The 22,123-nt window shown below is 35.6% G+C and overlaps 2 protein-coding genes across 2 annotated transcripts; one reads left to right on the top strand and one right to left on the bottom strand.

Annotated features, from left to right (window-relative positions):
* The first annotated feature begins 1,985 nt into the window (after positions 1-1,985).
* Positions 1,986-12,672, top strand: LOC146994404 (uncharacterized). The gene is made up of 2 exons (XM_085827238.1): positions 1,986-2,569; positions 5,457-12,672. The coding sequence occupies exons 1-2, from the start codon at positions 2,215-2,217 to the stop codon at positions 5,699-5,701; spliced, it is 600 nt and encodes a 199-aa protein (XP_085683364.1). The 5' UTR covers positions 1,986-2,214; the 3' UTR covers positions 5,702-12,672.
* A 1,523-nt stretch (positions 12,673-14,195) lies between these two features.
* Positions 14,196-21,193, bottom strand: LOC146994403 (uncharacterized). Its single transcript, XM_085826489.1, has 2 exons — positions 20,626-21,193; positions 14,196-14,648 (listed from the first exon to the last, which is right to left on the bottom strand). Exons 1-2 carry the CDS (start codon positions 20,932-20,934, stop codon positions 14,520-14,522), a joined length of 438 nt encoding a protein of 145 aa, XP_085682615.1. The 5' UTR covers positions 20,935-21,193; the 3' UTR covers positions 14,196-14,519.
* Between the last annotated feature and the right edge of the window lie 930 nt (positions 21,194-22,123).

Here is a 22,123-nt window from a genome sequence, read left to right as displayed (position 1 = left end):
GCTGCATACGTTAAAATTATCTGTAGTTTAAAATGTCATATTTCCATCAATTTAGTAATTTCTTTCAATGTTCTTGTTTATTTCCTTGTATCCTGCCTTTACATAATAACATATATTTAGGCTTACTTAACTTTTAAGATTAATAATTAAAAGTAATTGGATAAAAATATCAAGTAAAACAGTTTTATTGATATATATATATATATATATAAGTACCGATAAATCAGTTTTAATCAGTTCAGAATATATATATACTTTTTCTGAAAAATTTATTTATTAATTTATTTTTATTTATTTAAACATATTTCATGTTTTATTCAAATGTACTTGCTTTATTTACACATTATAAAATTATGATTGAAAATAAGTATTCTGAACATCAAATTTGAAATGATATTTTGAGTAAATTACGCTTATTATTTTCTAATATATATAGAGAGAGAACTAATTTGTTCCTCTTATTCTTTATTTTAGATTCATTTGGTAAATTGTGGAGATCTTCTGACAGATCTATTGTCTGCAGTAGACATTTTGATAAGTCTTCATACAAAGAAGGATGCAAAAAAAAAAAATAAATAAATACTTGAAGAAATTCTCTCTACCAACAATATTTGAAGATTATCCTAAGTATATGCAGCCAAACTTACAGACAGTTAGAAGGCAAGTTAAAAAGTTCAAAGTTTCAGATGAGACAGCGATGGAGGAAAGTAACACAGATGACATTTTACATTCTACAAATGTATTGTCCTCTGCAAATGTTAGCCGAGGTTTGTAGTACGAGATATGAAACTCATTCTGAAAGAGCTTTGTTATCTGAACAAGGTCTGCAAAGTAATTTTCGTAAATGCAAAAATTCAAAATCATCGCAAACAAAACTATATTCACAGAAGCTTTGCATTATGCCTAACCAAGTTAGGGTATTGCAGAAATCATTAGGTGATTATAAATTAAGAGTTAAGTCTCTTAAGCAAAAAAATGAAAAAATGAAAGAATTAGTTCAGAACCATGAAAATAATTTTAAAACATACAATATACATAAAATAAAACATGATGCTGAGAGCCATAACTTAAAAGCAATTTTTTTATTGGAGCACCTATCAGCTTTTGCGAAAAAAAGAAAATGTTGGAGTAATACCGTTTTAAGATACTGTGTAATTTGGCATAGCCAGTCTCCTAGGGGTTATCCTTTAGTATGCAGACTTAATTTATTTCCTCTTCCGGCGCCAGCTATCAACTCTAAGAGCATATGTTCGTAATTCTTGTGGAGATCTGTCTTTGACAAGCTTAATATAACAACGCTTGTTTCAAGAAAGCAGAAGATTAAATTCTCTCCAAAAATTTGGCTCATTTATTCTAGATGAAATGTCAATCAAACCTTCTTTAGAGTATATTAGATCTGGTGACGAGTTTGTTGGAACTGTTGACATGGGAGGACTTGAAAAAGAGCTAGGAAAAAGAAGATAAACTTGCAAATCGTTTATTAAGTTTTGTTTTTGTAGGTTTATTTACGTATTATCGGCTATCGGTAAATTGTTTTTTCACTAAAGAATTAAAAGGTGCTGAATTATATAAAATTACTTTAAATTTTATGAAGGAGTTAGAAGATTTAGATTTTAAAGTTATTCGCTTGGTGGCTGACAACAGTAAAGGTGTTCCATGTTCCATGTTAATCCATGTTCAACATGTTGTCTAATTGTCTTGTGAAACCCCAAGTAACTCATCCCTTCAATGCAGAAAGACCATTGTTTCTGACTCTATTTTTGGCTAGAAAATTCAAAATTTGTGGTAATATTGTCTTCTAAATATGTCAGAAACCTTTATGAATTGCAAAATAAAGATGTAATTAAAATTGTTAGAAATCTATCGAGAAAACATGTATACCCAAGTAGTTTTGAAAAGATGAATGTTCGTCGTGCAGTTCAGCTCTTTTCATCTGAAATGACAGCTGGACTTCGGGTTTTGCAAAAGTATGGCCCTTAGTTTGGTATCGGATTTTTTGATGCTTTACCTATAATTGAATTTACGGAAAGAATATATAAATGGTTTACTCTTCACATTATTCAAAATGTGCACTATTATATAATTTCCAAGAGAGAAGATTGTAAACCGTATTTTTGCATTGCTGATGATCGCTTGAATTGGCTCGAAACTGTATTTATAACTTTTTTAGAGGACTGAAAAACATCTTGTTCAATACCAGCAGAATTTTTCATTATGGAAACATATAATGCGTTACATATAACTACATTGTCAACAGTCAAATGCGTTAAATACTTACTTGAAAATGGTTTTCAGTATGTATTAACAAAAAAATTTTCGAGTGATCTCATTGAATCACTTTTCAGCAGCTTGAGACAAATGAATGCATCAAATGACCAGACAACAGCAGTTAATGTTATTCATAATTTTAAAAAGATTCTGGTAACTGATATCTTTACGGCATCTGATTATGCAAATGTGGATTCCAATAAAAGCGTGCCTTCTACATCATCAAAAGAATTTCTAGCCAGAAGCATTTTGGAAGACCCTGTTATTGAAAGTAATATGAGGAAACTAGAAGAGGATTTAGGTATGTAGAATATTTAATATGTATCACATTATAAGTGTAGTTAAAATGAAATTAATTCAATAGATCAATTCTAATGTCAGTTTTAAATCCTGTCATGGAAATGAAGACTGTATTGCATGTAAAATGTTTTTTGATATATTAATATTCATTGCTAAAGTATGAGCTATTTTTGTTTTCATAATTCGGTCATTTTTAAATCTAACCTCACTAGGCAATTAATACATAGCTAAAGGTTAAGCAATGTCTCAAATAATGTATACAGTGGTGGCCAAAATTGTGGACGCTTTTGGAAATTTTTATGTTTTTGAACTTTGTATGCTTATAGAAAACGTTACGTTTCACAAAATGCAAATTTGTATATATCATTTTAAAGAGAATTTATTACTGAATTCAATACAAAACACAAAATTCAATTATTTGCAATACAAACAAAGTTAAACGATAATAGTTATCGATACAGATTAGATAGTGATGATTGCAGCGAGTTATCAGTACTTAGTAGGGTACCCTTTATTTTTTATTACAGCTTCACATCGACGTTTCATTGAGCTGACAAGAGTTTTAGGCTCTTCTTTCGTTATTACATGATGCCAGGAAACAATTACAGCCTCAATTAAGTTCCCTTTTATTTGATGGGCGCCTCATTCGGACAAGAGTTTTCAAACGGTGTCACAAATTTTCGATAGGATTGAGGTCAGGACTGTTTCCTGGCCATGACAACAATTTAATGCTCTTTGTAAGAAACCACTCTTTCGATATTTTGGCCGTGTGGCAAGGAGCAGAATCCTGCTGAAAAATAAACGAAGCATTGTTGGGAAGGAGATGTCTAATGGAAGGTAGAAGTTTGGTTCTAGAATAGTGTCAATGTATTTTCTGGTATTCAGTGTCCCATCGATGACATGAAGGCGACCAATACCATCTGATGACATGCATGACCAAATCATAGCACTAACTGGGTTCTTCACAGTTGTTTGAATGCAGTCAGGATGTAGCTCTTCTCCTATTCTACGTCTTACATATTTTCGCCCATCACTACCGAATAATGATATCTTAGTTTCATCACTCTATATAGCTTGTGACCACTGATCATCTGTCCAATTAATATGTTTCTTTCCCCACTATTTTTTTTCGTTGCTGAAAATTAAGATAAGGCTTTTTTCGTGGAATTCTACCTCTCAGTCCAACATCTGTTAATCTTCTCCTGATTGTTCTTGAACTGACAGAAACACCAGCATCATTCAGATCACTTCTGATGGCTACTGATGACATTTTTCTATCTTGGAGACATAGTCGTTTTATTCTTCTGTCATCAATAGATGTGGTGCACCTTTTTCAGCCTTTTCCTTCTTTGTTTTTTATTGAATTTTTCTCCTGATATCGTAAACAAAACTTTCAGACTCCAGATGTAGTCACTGAACCACCCACCTGTCTTGCAATTTCAGCATAAAAAAGACCACTTTCTCGTAACACAATAATATTACATCTCTTTCTAGGTGTCCAATCTACTCTTTTATTTGATGTGATTGCTTCTTGACTAAATATTAAACATTTTTACAAAACTTCCTACTTGTAATTGCAGTGTATAAGAAACAGGTCCTCCTTCTACAGAACAAAGCAAAATAATTAATTGTTTAAGTGTAAACATGATGTCAGCTTCTACTAGCAGTTACTAACATTTGATTGGTTCTCAGAACAAGAACGGTTATTGGCCAGGAAAACTAGACATTACAAACCACTTCATAACTGTGTTTTTTATTTATATTAAAGTACATATAACTTTTTTGTATTGCAAATAATTGAATTTTGTGTTTTGTATTGAATTCAGTAATAAATTCTCTTTAAAATGATATATACAAGTTTGCATTTTGCAAAGCGTAACATTTTCTATAAGCATACAAAGTTCAAAAACATAAAAATTTCCAAAAGTGTCCACAATTTTGGCCACCAACTGTATATGACCAGGACTGATTCCCCCCCCCCCCCCGAATAAAAAACCTTTATTGTTAATGAAAGAGGTAAGCAACATTTTGGGCATTCCCCATTCCGCAACACATTTAAGGTCACACTACAGGTCCCCCACTCCTTAGAACCAGAATCGGACGTTCAACCTCCTTTCTGGCCCCTTAGAGAGACAGGCGCACTGCCCAGGAATTCTCCCAGAACGGCACTGGTCTTCATTTGCTACCCACCAGTCGCTCGGGCTGCCTGTCACAGCGGGTCATTACCCAGCGTACCCGGGGAAGAACCCCCGAGCTATATCCTAGCATCCTAGCATGGCGTAGAACTAATAAGTTCTACGCCATGCTAGGATGTGCCAGACCCCGAGGCCGGCCAATAAGTGACCTTTCCCAAAGCCTTCAGAACCACCAAGTTCATAAATTTTATACCCCCTTGGCCGAGACTGCCTAGGTACAGATCCTAGCCAGTAACTTCGCGGAGTTCTCTACGTCGACCCCCGTAGACGTTTTACAGTTGGGTGGTGGTTGCATGTGCATGCTTTGTTCTCATCTGCCAACATATTTAGAATCCGTCAGACATACATCTTCCCATACTGCAGATGCTTTTCCTCAATGACTTCTACACTACCAAAACTCACTGAAAGCATCGACACAAGTTCTTTGATAGTAATATGCTGTTTCTCATGAATAACCATATTTACGCAATCAGGCGTTTGTCGGGGAGACAGATGTTCTCCACATACTCTTGTCAACACTGACAAAAACTGTCCTGGTCATATTTAAACCCCCTTCTTCTTACATTTAAATATAACATTGAACTTCCTCTAAAGTATTTTATAAACAAGCATCGTGCTAAAATAATAACATATTTTGCTTTGCTTCCATTTTGAGGATTGACTAATGCATATAATATTTTTATTTTATTTTAGGTTGTCCAATAGCTAGTATGAGAGCCACTAGTGTGAGTTATGTAGCTGGATATTTGATACGTGCAGCTGAAGAAAATCTTGATTGTGATGACTGCAAGAGTCTGTTATTAGCACAATCAACATCCTCTTCATCATTATCACTAATTCGAAATTTAGACAGAGGGGCGCTGTTCTATCCGAGGATCAGTTTTGTGAATTTGTTGCTATGTCTGGATGATATTCTTAAAATTATTCTTCCAAAATAGTATCAGAATGAAAAAAATATATTAACAAAAATGAGAGCCTTTTTTTTTTTCAGAAAGAATGTGCAATAATCCAATTATGAATTGTAAAGTATTGTCCACGGATCATACAAAAAAATTAGTTTTCTTCCTTTTAACAAAGTTAAATGCTATGCATAACACAAAATTTCTGAAACAAAAGCCATCATCACATAAAATTTTAAAGCTCTAAAATTCTTTTGAATGTTCTCCCCTCTCAGCTTTTGTATTTAAATGAGCGTAATATATGGTTGTATGTGTGTTTAGCTCAATACTTATTATCTGAAAGTTATTATATGTAGTGTGTTATCTAAAATTTATTGTCAGCTCCAAATTTGTTTAATACTTATTACGAGCTAATTTGTACTTAACTCCTATGCTTTTAATTTATTGCATTTCATGCAAGTTGCTGCTTCCTGTTTCTAGTTATATTTCTCTCACAATCCTCAATGAAGAAATGAATCTGTCACTAACATCGTCTAATGTCGAACTGATTTCTGCCGGAAATAGGTGATGTTCTATCAAGGTAACGCAAGATCATGTGTTTGCATTCACAGGATGAACTCTGTATGGATTCAAATGGCATCTTCTGCCACATCCATCATATAACCCCCCACGTTGCCCCTTTGGACTTCTACTTTTTTTTTCACACCTGCAAGTACATCTTGCTGGTGCTATCTTCCATTCTGCACAGGGCATCCAAAATGAGGTTGATCTGTTTGTGTACTCGCAACCACCAAGTTTCTGGGCTGAAGGCTATGAAAAACTACCAAAATGTTGGCAGCAAGTCATAAATTTAGGGACTGATTACTATCGGAATTAAAAGTATTGCTTTCTTGTTCTTTTATAACTTTTAACTTTTTTAGGAATGTTATCTGGCAGAAAATTTTCATTACAACTAGATAGATTTGAACTCACTGCTCCATGTTTTTGGGTTGTACTGAACCTGAAAAAATTTTAAAACACGCCTGTGCATAATAAGCAATACTTATATTAACCTCTTTAAATGAGATTGTATTAATCTGTGTGAAGTATAATGAAATGTGTGAATTATGATGAAAATGTGTGTATTAATGTACTTTAGTTAAATGAATTTATGGTAATAATATTGATTATAAAATGTTTGTGCATCTAACACTTTTATTTTTAAAAACTTTGTATGCAACTTTATTCCGATTAATCTGGAATGACAACGGTATACATGGATTTCTGTTAACTATCTACATGTACTTAATGTGCCAAGGCTTTAGGTAGCACTCATGTGTATATGTGTTTAATAGTGATGAGGAACTATATTAGTATTTCACACTGCCAGCCATAAAATTTTGTACACGTTGTATGTGGGTAAAAATGTCTAGCTGCTCTATATTTAAGGGCTATTACTTAATAAGCTTTTTTTTTTTTTTTTTTTTTTTTTTTTGCCTAACTTTATATATAGGTTTAAAATTGTGTATACAACTCACTGTACTTAGTTTTGAAATTCCTCTTTATGCTTATTTAATTCTGAAATGTTTGTGCATCTGAAACTTTGTGTGCAACTCTATTCTGATTAAATTGGGATGGTATACATGGATTCCTGTCAACTAGCTGCATGTGCTTAATGTATCAAGGCTATAGATGGCACTCATGTAATAGTAATAATATTGCTTTATGAAATTCAGTAATTTTATTTCATGTATGCATTATTCTTGATAATGAACTATATCAGTATCTCATGCTGTCAGCCATAAAATTTTGTACACGTCATTCTGATTAATGTTGTATGTGTGTAAAAATGTCTAGCTGCTGTATATTTAAGGGCTATACTTACTAATAAGCTTTTTTTTTTTTTTTTTTGCATAACTTTATATGCATATAGGTTTAAAATTGTGTATATACCTCATTGAACTCAGTTCTGAAATTCCTCATTCTGCTTATTTAATTCTGAAATCTTTGTGCATCTAATGCTGTTATTTTCAAAACTTTGTAACTTTCTTCTGATTAATCTGGAATGGAATGGTACACATGGATTTATGTCAGGTAGTTACATGTAGGTAATGTATCAAGATGGCACTCATGTGTATGTGTGCTTAATAGAGATAATAATGTTTTGTGAAATTCAGTAATTTTATTTCATGTATGCATTATTCTTGATAATGGAACTATATCAGTATCTCATGCTGCCGGCCATAAAATTTTGTACACATGTCATTCTGATAAATGTTGTATGTGTGTAAAAATGTCTACCTGCTGTATATTTAAGTGATGCATTTAATAAGCTTGTTTTTTTTTTTTTTTTTTTTTTTTTTTTTTTTTCTTAACTTTAAATGCATATATATCTAAAATTGTGTATATACCTCATTCTACTTAGCATTGTGGGCATTTGTGATGAATATATTATTTATATTCAGCCATTGCAAGTGTCCAAATTTTATCCTTGATATACAGGACTGAATGTTTTCTTAAGTATATATTGTGATTATGAGAGTTATTATTTTGTGTGTGCTGTTAAAATATGATGTATGTGTCTCTTTTATTTATAACAAACAGATTGATTTGATCAATAGCTTTATCAAAGATTTCATTATTTTCATTTGAAAAATTGAAGTTTCTCTGACACTGAAAATCTAAATTGCTGCAATGCACTTAATTCAATTACTTGTTTCTTAATGTTAACATCAATGAAATTTAGAATACAAATGAAAGTGAAGAGAAACACACCTGTGTAATGTTAAAATTTGTCAAAAAAGCAACTTTGGGTTTGAGTTTTATTCAAAATCTATGCCACAGTAAGACTTTTTTTTTTTCCTAATAATTTTAGATAGTCAATATCTGCAGTGCAAATACTGCACAGAGATCAAAATCTGCATTATTTAAATTTTTATTGTTTAAGATTTCCTAAAAACAGTTATTTAATAATTAAAAAAAAAATTCTTCAGTATGTAAAATTTAATCTCTTTAAGTAATATTTTTACTTTTAATATTAATATGTTTATTACATCTGTGATAGGGGATACTGAATTAATTTTTGGCCCAGTACAGCCGATAGAAATATTTTGAAAATTTTTCACTGAAATAGTACATGATCTGAAGCTATTTATTAACTTCTTACTATATAAATAATTTAAAAATAAGGTGTATACTGTGAATTACCTTTAAATTAGAATAAATAGTTGTAATGCGTACAATTCAGAATAGCGCATGTCTAGATGAAAGCAGGAATTAAAATCGAGATCAAATAGCTGGTGTTTATGTGTGAAAAAAAAAAAAGGTGGGATAGCTTAAAATTCCCTGCTTTCCTTCTAATTAAAATATTTTTACTAATAAAAAATCAACAATTTCTGATTACTATGGATTAATCGTTTTTAAACTTTGCAGATAACAAGACAGAATTCGTTTTTGGTACTTTTCCGATCTTTGTAAACATCGCAGTGTAGCAGAATTGTAGCGCCATCTTGCGGTCAGTAGGAATATCACGCAGGCAACCGAAAACACAAAAGAATATTTTCACACTGGCAGGCCTTGAGTATAAGTTGGCCTTATGAGAAAAATATGCTCTGCTTACATAATTACTTATAATAATACAAGCAAATAATCTGTAATCATTACAAATATATCGTATGAGATTTTAAATGAGAAAAATATGTCGTACTTACATAATATATGCTATTACTAGAAAAAGATCTGTTACCTTTACAGGCATAATCCTTGTAAAGTTACAAAGAATAAATCTGTTAATTGTTTACTCAAATAACCCGTGGCATCCCAATGTCCATGTGTTTTGTTAGAAACCTTAGAATTTTTTTACAGTATATCGTGTTTCATATTTAATGGGACAAGAAGAACAGCATACTACAAATTCTGTAGTTGATTTAATTCTGAAACTACAATTATAAATCAATTATTAGGTGGCAACAGCGAAAAATCTACCTGTTACGAAATCGCCGCTAGAAGCACTGTTAATCAAAATGCAGGAGAAAATGTACTGTGTATTGGAATACGCTGAAACATCATCGTTTATCGTCGTTCAAAGACATTTTCGCACGAAATTCTGGAAAAAAACACCGCTTCGTCACAACGACTTTCAGGTAAATTTAACAATAAATTCGAAAGATAAGAATTAGTGCCAGACTTACAATTTAATTTAACCTGACAGGCTGACTCAGCAAACTAAACGACCAGAATGCACAGCTGTTACTACGTTAACAGCTAAAGGACAAAATAGCAAACGTGCGCTACACTAGCGGGAATCGCGCACTGTCTAAAGCATTTATTTCAACCGTTTAAATACTCTCTTTCACCCGCTTAATTTGCATCCTAGCGAGGAAATGAGAGTGAAAATAGAAAATGCAGAAAATATACCAAAATTTAAAAAAAAAAAAAAAAAAAAAAATCCGAAAAGTTTCAGATTTTAAATTACGTCCAAAGGAGCGTTTTTTAAACATTTTGTGGGTTACATTTATTTATTAAATATCATATTCTTTGCACTTAAACTATAATATTCAGTTCAAGAGTAGTATCACAAAATAATTTTTAAATGAGCATATCTTTAGAATTTCCGATACACAAGCTCCCGCGCTGTTTTTTCTGTATAACGTTGTCATTGCTCGCTTTGGAATTTTTGAATTTGTTATAGTTTTACAAAATATGAAATCGATAATAAAACAAATTTCAAATTTGGGCTTCCAGATGCCCATATTCGCAGGAGGATTACGTTATTCAAAATTGGATGGCTGTAAGTACCGTTGTTTTATCACAATGCGAGAACCATACATACATTTATACAGATTCTTCATTATTTAATTTCTTTAAGTATAATACAGGGAGATTATATTTGGTGGCAACAGTTTGAAAAGTGAAACATCGCTTGCAGTGAATCAACGTAAAATACCAAAACGAAATTAATCGTCCTTCTGGGCAAATTCCCAGAAGACTGTTAATTTAACTTTGGACTAATAACTGAGGGAAACCCTACAAAGCTTACTGTGAAAATTTGCAAAACAAGTTGGAAATAGATGGTTTCGCGAATAGACTTTTGTTTACGGATGAAACCGCTTTTCACGTTTCTGGCAAAGTTAATCACCGTAACATATCCTTTTGGGGCACGGAAAATCCACATGGTGTAATTAAACATGAGCGTGATTTTTCAAAGGTGAGCGTTTTCTGCTCCATTTCCAACAATAGTGTTTGGGTCCTTTTCTATTCACGGAAAAACATATGAACTGGTTTATAATCAAGATATTATCAGAGCAGCTGCTCCGCGGTTAGAGCAAGCGATTTCCGTCTTCATTCTCCAGCAAAACTGTGCAACACCACGATGGCATAAAAATATACGGCAGTGCCTAAACAATGGACTGGATGTGCTGGGTCAAAGGATATGCATTGTTGGCCACTGAGATCCCCAGATCTAACCCTGATGAATTTTTCCTACGGGTTTCGTTAAAGTCAGAGCCTAAGGCAGGGGCATATGGAGCACTTGAGAGGGAGCCCACAAATAGAATAGAAAGCTTATTTTACGTTTCCTTCCTTAATGAAAAATTTTTTAGCTTTTCTTTAAGAGCTTTTTCCCGTTTTCTCTAAGTGCATAGTACTTGCCTATGGTATTTTTTGTTAATTTTCTAACTACAAATTATTTTTGTTTACGTTTTCTAATTATAGATTTAAATAACATTTTTGTCAAATTTTGGATCGTCAGACGTGCTATATCTTTTTAATGATGGACTCAGAAAATCGATGAAATGGACAGAACGATATTTCGTGTGACTATTGGAGGGGGGGGGGGACTTATAGCTATGTTAGGTTCTAGTCAATTTTCTTACTGTGTATTTACAATGAGGTGAAAAATTTAAATACCTCCTGAAGTTCGGTTCTTCATTACTGAAGTAGTAAGGCAGGGGAGGGGGAAGAAGTTTTTGCCCCGGCTAAGTCGGGTCCTGGATACACTGGGTGATATCTCCATATCACCAGGACTTACAGCAACTGAAGTACTCGAATTATTAACAAAGTATATTATTTGATGAGTATAGCAGGAACTGGAATCCCGCATAGATATTTGCTTTGTTAACGGAGGGGCACACATATAGAACATCTTTATCGATATAAAGTAATTACAGTGTTCATAGGTGTGCTTTCCTTTGGTCGCATTCGATATGAAACACACTTATTTCGAATGATAGCTGAGAAGGAATCGGCATTCATCTTCAGCTTGACCGATAGGTCTCTAAGTTAAACGACGAATAAGTTTTCGCACTTTTTGCAATATCTGGATTTAAAAGATGATTTTGTATTCAGCTAATGGTTGATTTTTAAAGTTTGGTTGAATTTTTGTAACAAATCTAACTCTCGGTTTTATAGCTCTTCAACTCGGACGATCAAAATTATAATTAGAACAGTTTTCTTTTAATCTAATAGTGCTGCTCGTTTTGATTTCAGCTTCCATATCCAACGTAGCTGGCAGTCTAGGAATCACAAACAGTATGTTCCAAGAACAAGAAATAAATTTGATATTAGCGTTCAAAATTGTCGATTCTTTCAACTAGGCCTTGTGTAAGACTCGAGAACAGGGATCAATTTAGTTAACATTAACATAATCTATGAAACGAATACAGTACACTAAATACGCAATATTTATTTACAAACAGATTTCCAGTGTGTCACTCATTTGAAAAAATTGAAAATTCATTTTTATTATTACGAGGGAGTTTATCGTTTTAGTCTTACGTTGTTATTTCAGTCACCCGAAGCTGTATTGTTTTTTATTTGAGGATTTCAGGCTTCCTAAAGCCACGTAGGATACAGAAGCTAAATTCAGAAAGAACACTTTGGTTTAAATAAAAAAAAGTGCTGTAATTATTATAATTTTGATCATCTCAGTACGGATGGGCAAAACTGCTGTCTTCTGAGGGCTGGACGCACATGATGTCTGAGATGAGACATCCAATTACCTTCAACGATAACGCGCTGTGAGTGCATGCAGGAATCTTCACTAGCGATACCGATAGATAGTGCTGGACCACCCGACATACTTATTCGCTAAGAATCCGGATGATTATAATCGCTTCACCAAACTGAAAGAACATACCCTTACAGTAGTAGAGAATAGAGATGGTCAAAACCGCTGTTTCATAGGATCGGATCTCAACTCTTAGATCACAGAACTGAGTCATCTATTTTTTATGATTCATCGTTCACTAAACCCTGATGAAATAGATTTGGAAAGAGGAGTGAATCAAAAGCGGTTAGCGAGGTTGAAGCAAAGAGCGGAAAGAAGCGAACGATGATCGGAAGAAGAATAATCTGAATCAAACGTTAACTTCCTGAAATGATTTCTTTCAACTAAAGATTTCTCAAAAGTCTAGGAAATGCTAAAAGTTAAATTGTTCTTTTAACATTAGAGGATAAACAGTCTTTTCTTCCTTAAAATATAAATTGAACTTTCCTAGCACGCTTCCTACAAGAGCTCCATTCTTTTTTTTTTTTTTTTTTTTTTTTTTTTGCCAATCAGATGTAAGTTCGCGCAGTCACGTTAATCAATTCGTGAACGAATATCAGATCTCTATACCTGGCACACTTCCAACAGGAACTCTCCTTGAACTAAAAAAGAACTAAAATTCCGTTTATGTAACTAAAGTAAATTAACTCAGTAAAGTTGTAGAGACATTAGGATTTTTTGGTAGCAGGTAAGATGAAAAATTAGCAACGCCTTCGCCGGGAATCGAACCACGGACCTCTCGAATACTCGCACAGCGTGCAGAACCACTACACCACGAATGCACGCTAAGTAGGTGGGAGAAATACCTTATAAAGTGAATCGATTCTTTGAATTAATTCCGTAGAGAATAGTCTAAATCTATATCCGAAAACTGGAGCAGAATGCAACCTCGAATTTATTTTCTGATATTTTCAAAGCTATTCCAATACGAATATATTCGCTACATTTATTTTCTGATATTTTCAAAGCTATTCCAATAAGAGTATATTCGCTACATTTATTTTCTGATTATTTTCAAAGCTATTCCAATAAGAATGTATTCGCTACATTTATTTTCTGATATTTTCAAAGCTATTCCAATAAGAATATATTCGCTACATTTATTTTCTGATATTTTCAAAGCTATTCCAATAAGAGTATATTCGCTACATTTATTTTCTGATTATTTTCAAAGCTATTCCAATAAGAGTATATTCGCTACATTTATTTTCTGATATTTTCAAAGCTATTCCAATAAGAGTACATTCGCTACATTTATTTTCTGATTATTTTCAAAGCTATTCCAATAAGAATGTATTCGCTACATTTATTTTCTGATATTTTCAAAGCTATTCCAATACGAATGTATTCGCTACATTTATTTTCTGATATTTTCAAAGCTATTCCAATAAGAGTATATTCGCTACATTTATTTTCTGATTATTTTCAAAGCTATTCCAATAAGAATGTATTCGCTACATTTATTTTCTGATATTTTCAAAGCTATTCCAATAAGAATATATTCGCTACATTTATTTTCTGATATTTTCAAAGCTATTCCAATAAGAATATATTCGCTACATTTTGCCGACATGTTCAGAAATCTGAGTAACAAAATCACCTTCATCAATCCGAGTTATTCAAAAATGTTGTTTAGTTGTTTAAAAATGTGAATGTGCCTGCATTCCTTAAGTATTTAATATATTTTAGTAATCATTCTTTATCTTCTGCCAAGTGAGTAAATGTGTGAGTTTATTTAAAATTACTTTTTTTTTTTTCCATTTATAGTTTGTTCGATGGTTTCTGTTATCCAGGAAACCAGATTCTGTACATGAGTGTAAAATCCGTAATAACCTACGCGGCCACACGTTCCGAAGCCCCAGCTAGTGATCCCGACTTGCGTCCAGTATATGTTGCCATCAGAATCGAACCGTGGCTGCATGAGAGGACTTCCACCATCACCTGAACAAGTGTCTTCTGCATCTAAAAAAAAGTAGTTCAAAAAAATGAGAACAAAGGTACTTTTTAGAGATCTCTCTCTGTTAAATACAGGAAATTCCATTCAATTAGATACGTTACTATTTACAATAAGAAGTTAGAAAATTCATCGATTTCGGAAAGAATCAGTGAAATAAAATCCTTCACGAAACTGTAGAAAACCTGTACATTTCCATTAAACAGACTCAAACTTCTCAGGAAAAGATTACTTTAGTTTGAATGCCAAACTGAAATGTCCTGTTCAACAGATCCTTTGAGAATGGTCAAATACTTTGAAACTCTTTCCCCAGAATGAAATTCTAATTAGTGCTCAGAATTAAGGGAGTTTTCTCATTTGGTCGATTATCTCCAGAAATAATGAATACTTTTTAATGAAATTTTATATAAATATAATGTTACGTATTACAGTGAAATAGGTTTAACGCAAAAACACTTAATACGAAATATCGGTTAACACGAAATAATTCAATGGTCCCGAAAAACTAATATGTATTTTCATGCAATTTTTTTTTTTTTTTTTTTTTTTTTCTTTTAACACGAAACGAAAATCGCTTAACACGAAAAGATTTTCCCTTCTGAGAATGAACAAAATACGGAAAATACCAGCCTCGCCGGCGAGATTTAAGAGAGGTGGTTTCGCATGTTTTTGTAGAAAGGAGGCTTACTTGGCTTCGAAATACCCTCGGAATAGCCTGTGACACGAGCCAATTTTGTTTTATCTAAGCTACTTTCACCCTCCACACTTACAAACGCCACACAAAAACATCTCATCTCTCATCGTTGGCTTTGGAATTCGGCCCAAGGCGTTTGACTTCCGGAGTACCTTTGCAACTTAATGCAATTACCTCCACAACTTCGATAAGGAAACTGAAGTAATTAAGAAAGAGCATTGGCTAAAGGAAAAATGAACGAAACCGTTAAGGGTTTACTGTGAAAGAAATGAATAAGAAGTCCGCGCATGGGACGAGTAATTCTTTCTGCTTTCAACTTGTTATCCAAGATTGAAAGAGAGAGAGGTGATGATTAAGGCGAATTCCTGAACGCATTGCGTTAATGGAATTCGAAAGGTTGAAAGAAAAACAGCCGGGAAACATATTGTTCCAAGGCTTGGGAAAGGTAAATTAGGTAATACGGATAGCCGCAGTGATTGCTAGCTTGTGATACCTAGGGAGAAAATAAGGATTTTACATCTTTATATAAAAAAATAAATAAAAAAAATCTGTGATTTAAATTAATTTTAGTAAGAATAATTATACCTTAGAATTTAAAATTTTTTGTAGAAAGTTGAGTTAACTTAACGAGTAAATTTTAATTGCATATTTTAAGGTTAATTTAGATGCTGTGAGTCTGGTCCGTGATATTTGAAAAGGTGAGGTCCTGATAAATGGGGGGAGGTTATGTTTAGCAGTACAGATTTATAAGATAAGAGTTAATTAAGGGTCGCCGGGCTAGGCCCGTGAAGTGCTGGTTGAAATTTAAAATTAGAAAGAATTCCTAGTCAAGCAAGCACCTCCGCTTTGGCTTCCTAGGAAAGATATTAAATGTTCTATCAAGAACGCTCCTAGGTCGCTTAGCGGAGCTGGGCTCCGCTGGGTCATAGGCAGGAAGTGAATGCAAGACTGGGTTTTCAATCTGTGATAGTCTATTGAAAAACTTGGCCGAATTTTGCCGAAAAAAGGCATCCAGGGGTAAAATTTTGAGATCATTATGTAGCACTTCATTCCGGACGAAATAATGAGCATTGGTGAGTATGCGAAGCGTAACGCTCTGGAATACTTGGACTTTCTTTAGGTGGCTATTAGCTGCAGTGGACCAGACGACGGCTGCGTAGGTCAGGAGGGGGAGGATGGTACTTCGATATAGTAGGATCTTGTTGCTGAGAGAGAGGTTGCTGGTACGGTTGATGAGAGACATTAGTTGAGTTCTGGTGGTTCTTGCTTTGGCTATTGTATAGTTGATATGAGTACTCCAGAGCAGCTTCGCATCTAGATAAACTCTCAGATATTTGTAGGAATCCACCCAGGGTATCTCCTCTTCAAATAACCTGAGTGGTGGAAGTTGACTATGGACGTTCCTCTTTCTGGAAAAGAAAACGGTGGCGGCACTTTTTGCGACGTTAATTTTGATTTTCCAGGTAATGAGCCAGGACTCCAAGTCTGTTAAATAAAGTTGAAGGTGATTGAGAGTGGCGTTGAGTGTTGAGTGCTGGGAATGCTGGGAAATGATGGCTATATCGTCTGCGTAAAGGGCTAGATCGACACTTGGTGATTGTGGTATGTCATTTACATACAAGTTGAAGAGCGTAGCGCTAAGAATTCCTCCCTGAGGCACCCCCGCCAGGATAGGTCGAGGAGAAGAAACAGAGTATTTAACTTTAACAGAAAAGGTACGATCAGTGAGGTAAGAGTGCATTATGTGCACAAAATTAGCCGAAATTTCAAGTCGCATGAGCTTGAATAAAATTCCGATATGCCAACACCTGTCGAAAGCCTTTGCTACGTCTAAATAGACTATAGTTGTAGGCTTTCCACTGCGAGATCCTGTGTGAATGATTTCTACTACCCTCAGTAGCTGGGTCTGAGTTGAGTGTTTTGCGCGAAAACCGAATTGTTGAGGAATAAGAATATTTCGGTTTCGGCAGAAATCATTCAGGTATCTAAGCAGTATAGCTTCGTAGATTTTACTAAGTGAAGACAGGAGGCTGATCGGTCGATAATTTTGAGGGACCTTTGGGTCCATACCAGGTTTTTGAATAGGAATGACTAATGCATTCTTCCAGCTATGAGGATAATATTTTAACCTTAGCATTGAGTTTATCAAAACTGCTAGGTAAAATATGAATTTAATTGGTAAATTTTTAATCATGCGATTAGAAATCCTATCAAGGCCAGGTGCTTTTGCAGGGGTGAGATTTTTGACAATTGTAGAAATCTCAGTCATGGTTGTGGTAATGGGTTCCTCAGATTGTGTATCTGAGGAGAGAAATTCTTCAACTTGGTGTTGGACTTCATGTGTGTGCTTTGCACAGGAATCGAACATGAGTCCAGTGTTTAATGAGAATTGTGTTTGAAGACTGTCCGCAATGCGTTCAGCCTTCTCAGTGTCTGTTAATGCCATCCGGTCATTGACCGTGCCCATTAGAGGGGGGGGAATGTTGTGTTTAGGTTTGCGAAGCCGTGCACTAGCTGCCCAGAGGCTATTGTCAGAAGTCTTTAAGGACTTAAGATAATTCGAGTATTTATCGTCTGTGTATTTTTTGATGTCAGACTTGATCTCATTCTGGATTCTTCGCAGTTGTACTCGAAAGGTTTCCAAACGTGTATTTTGCCAGTCTCTGCGAAGACGGTTTTTAATTTTGATTTTTTCCTTAATGACATCAGGTAATTTATAGTGGTTAGGCCTGAATTTGGGCTTGGAAGCAGCCGTGAACGCACTTCCCAGAGTTTGGTTGAGCCTGTCAATGGCTAAGTCAACCTCCTGATTATCGTTAATTTTGATAGGGGGGAGAATACCATTTTCCAAAACATACCGAAAGTTGTCCCAGTTAGTCGAGACTTGCGCCGGTAAATTTTGATTGATTTTGGTAGTTTTAAGGGTGAGGTGAACCGGATAATGGTCAGAAGACAATTCCGGAATCACTTTGATCGAATAATCTAATGGAATATTTTTAAATAATGCCAAATCAATAATGGAGGGAGCACCTAACCCCCCAGGAAACTGGAAATGGGTAGGTGTGTTTGGCGCTATAATTTGGATACGGGCGTCCTGAGCCCAAATTTTGAGTTTATCGCCATAGTTGTTGGCAGTGACACAATCCCAACTTCTATGACGGGCATTAAAATCTCCTGCGATAATCAGGTTATTTGCTACACCACTTAATTTTCTGAGATCAGAGATAAATGCAGGTCCCTGTCTCGGAGGCATATAGCAGGTCGCTACTGCTATTGGGGGGGGGGAATTTTGAATATGAATTTGAATAATTGTCGCTTCTAGGGCCTCCAGTGGTGGCGTGGGAATTCTAGAATGCTTTAAAGAGCGTTTTACATAAATGCTAGTACCGCCACTAGCACGAACAGTGTCACTGATGCATACCTCTCTATCATTTCGGTAGCAGAAATAATTCGCGATGTTCGCGCTAAGTCCCTCAACCAGATGTGTCTCCTGTACGAGGAAGAGGTCCATGTGGTGCTCATTAATAAAATCCCGGAGTTCGTGGATCTTGGTTCTTTATTCCATTGGCGTTCCAGAACGAAATCAGGAGTTCGTCTTCACTACTTGGCGCGTTGAACGTGATGCCTTAGTTCAGAAGTCCAACGTAGGCCTCATAGATGAAGAATGCTCGCTCAGGTCCGGTGGAGACTGTCCGGAGCTGTGGCAGGGCATTTCTAAAGGCTTGAAGAAGTGTCTTGTGTTCGATTCCAAATTCCGAAGAGATTTGGAACACGCAACGGAGTGTGTCTGTACAGCTGTAGTCTTCCGGAGATGGGGCTAGAGCCTGGGCCGGCGGTGCTGGCTGTGGTGCAGGTCTCAGTGCCGGGGCTTGCTTCTGGGCTTGCTTCTGCTCAGGTTGAGTCGTATTCGTGGTAAGTCCGGGATTTTTTCGTCCGGAAGCGATTTCACTGAAAAGGGGATCTGTACCGCTAAGAGGAGGTTTAGCTGGCGCCGCTACGAATTTTGTCTTTCCGCTATCCTTCCGAATATTGGGGTTTTTGCCCTTGTTCATAGGATTTCTGGGGCAGTGGAACCAGTTGGCTGCGTGCTGACCAAGGCAGTTCGCACAGGTGTTCGCCTCTTCAGGATCCTTGGTACACTGGTACGCATAATGCGGGCCAGCGCACCGTAGACATTTGATTGGCAGCGCACACACTGCAGAACTGTGGAAAAACCCTTGGCAGCGCCAACACTGGCTGGGCCCCTTTTTTCCTAGATGTTTCTCTACCTTAATTTCAACTCCGAACATGAGTGTTTCTTCAAAAATGTCATAAACATTCAAAGATGGGTTGAGTTGAATTAAAAACAAGGGCATTGGATAGCGGATTTTATGACGTCTTAATTGGGTGACGCTAATCACCGAATATCCTAGAAGTTGTAATTCTGATTTAATTTTTTCAGGTTTGGCATTGCTCGGCAGTCCGCGTAGCATGGCCTTTATCGGGCGATCTTGCTTCAAGTTGAAAGATTTGTACTCGGCCCCCTGATTTGTAAGTATTTGGGCGAACGAGCGATAATCATTTTCATTTTGCATTTCAATGCGAAGATATTTGCCCTTCATTCGGCATATTGCAGTAGGAACTTTGGATTGCACGAGCGAAGTAAGAAATTCAGTCCTTAGGGTCTACAAAAAAATAAGGTATTTTCTTTTTCGACCCTTCGGACGAGCTATTGCATGGAGGTAGGAACTTCCAACCTCCATGAGCTATTGCTGGGGGGGGGGGGTACCGGTTTCAGCGCGCTCCTCGCTGCTTTCATTGTCAGGTTGTCCTGGTAACGGGCTTTGCTCTGCTGGCTGCATGGATGTAGGAAAGGCTGGCTGGGTGGGGGGGGAGATCATCTGAACTCTCGCTCCAAAAGGGAGGCAGGCTATTGTTGTCAGTGATAGCTGATGGGACCTCGTGACTTTCGATGGTTCGTGCTATGAGATGGCGGGGTGGCTATTGGAAGCCATCTTTGTCCACCTTACGGATTTTTTTTGCTTTTTGGAGAAATAGGTGGGTTTTCACGTTTACTGAGAGATCATTTTTCTAATTTTTTGCTATTGCTGGCGATGATTTTGTCAGTTTGAAGTTTAGAAGGTTTAAGAAGTGGTCTTTTAACGGGGGAATTTTTTCCGACATTTTTGGCCATTTTTTTCAATTTTAGCAACGTTAACCAGCTTTTGGATGCATTCCTCCTCTGTAGGAGGGATGCTGAACAGTGGCAAGTTTAGGCGCTTAGCAAGAGAGGTAAGTGATAAAAGCGTTACCTGTGATTCCTGGCGTACACACTTCATATCGAAGGCTGCAGAAGGAGTGGATCGTCGGGCTCTGGAGAGGTGTTGCTCGAGCTCTGTAAATCTTGATTTTAGTTGATAAAGCTGTTTGATATGTAGCAAGAGATTATCAGTATTTACGTCGATGGTCGAATTATCCAAAGAGACAGGAGACGACTGATCAGACGCTGTCGTGGTATCCATAGGATCGGCGGTTAGGCTTAGGGAAGTACCGGCCATTTCTTCCGGCTTCTCGTTCGCGGTGCTGAGTGCGGAGCTCTCGAACATACGTCCTTCGCTCATCGTGGCTACCCTACAAGTACATCGTAGTATGTCTCAAAATCAGTGAGTTTCATTCGCGCCAAAAGAAATGGAGAAGGGGGATACTGAAACTGAGCCGACACTTAATAAAATAAAATGTTTGAGAAAGTTTCTCTATTATTGGATTGTCCTACTGTATCATCGGAAGAATTCGTTGCAGTAGATGATGATAATGCGTATATAGCCCCAATTATGGCAAAAGAAGACATTTTGGAGTTTGTTCAAAGCTAAAAAAAAAAAAAAAAAAATCATTGATGCAGATTCCGACGGCGCAAATGAAATGAATCATGCAGCTCCTGTTCCCACGTCATCCGAAATGAGGAACATCATGAAAAGTATGCGCAGTTATTTAGACGTGCAGTCCAATGATGAAATGAATAACAAAATGGGCAACATCGAATAAATTGTTGACAATTTGATGATAAAAAAGACAATGCAAAGAAAAATATCAGATTATTTTGTAAGAATTATGTTAATTTTATTAACAGTTAAATTTTAAGTTCTTTTCCTGTCAAATTCTTAACTTCAACTTACTACTTCCGGCCAGAACGTAGTTTTGGAATCTTGCTGAATATTTAATGAGGAGGAGCGGTATTTAAACCACGAAGTTACAGAGGCAGAGAGAATCAGAGTTTCTGATTTACGCGCGTCTGCCTTTTTGGCCACTCTCTCTCTCAAAAAGCTGTTATTACGCTCGGCCGTACTCAGGCCATTGCTAAGCTTCGTAGTCAAATAAGTTAAGGGGCCAACTCGATTTGAATCTTGATAGCTTCGGCCATATTTCTTTAGTTAACCTTAGTTTTAGTTTAATTCTTAGTTTCTTAAGTTCAAGCCTGAGTGTCGGCTTTGTTTGTACACTCCCAGGCGGAGTTTTGTTAAATCTTATTGGAATAACAAAGGATTAGTTACCCTTCTATCTTGTTGTTTCTTGTCGCCCGAACTTAAACGATTATTCGCTTATCAGTTCTTAAGATTCTGCACTTCCAACATTAAATGTTTTGTTTTCAAAAAATTTGTATTAAATTAAGTTCTAGTGGATGTTTTTGTTTTGTTGATTTTTATTAAATTCATGCATATATACATATCTATGTAAATAAAATGTACTCTAGTAAACCTAATTTTGTTGAATATATATATATTTTTTACAATACCTTTTAACACGAAAAACTAT

Source organism: Stegodyphus dumicola, chromosome 11 (genome assembly GCF_044657685.1).
Source record: "Stegodyphus dumicola isolate Sdum_Otavi_A_Nest chromosome 11, ASM4465768v1".
NCBI classification, from domain to species: Eukaryota; Metazoa; Arthropoda; class Arachnida; order Araneae; family Eresidae; genus Stegodyphus; species Stegodyphus dumicola.
This window is presented reverse-complemented; position numbering and strand designations above follow the sequence as displayed.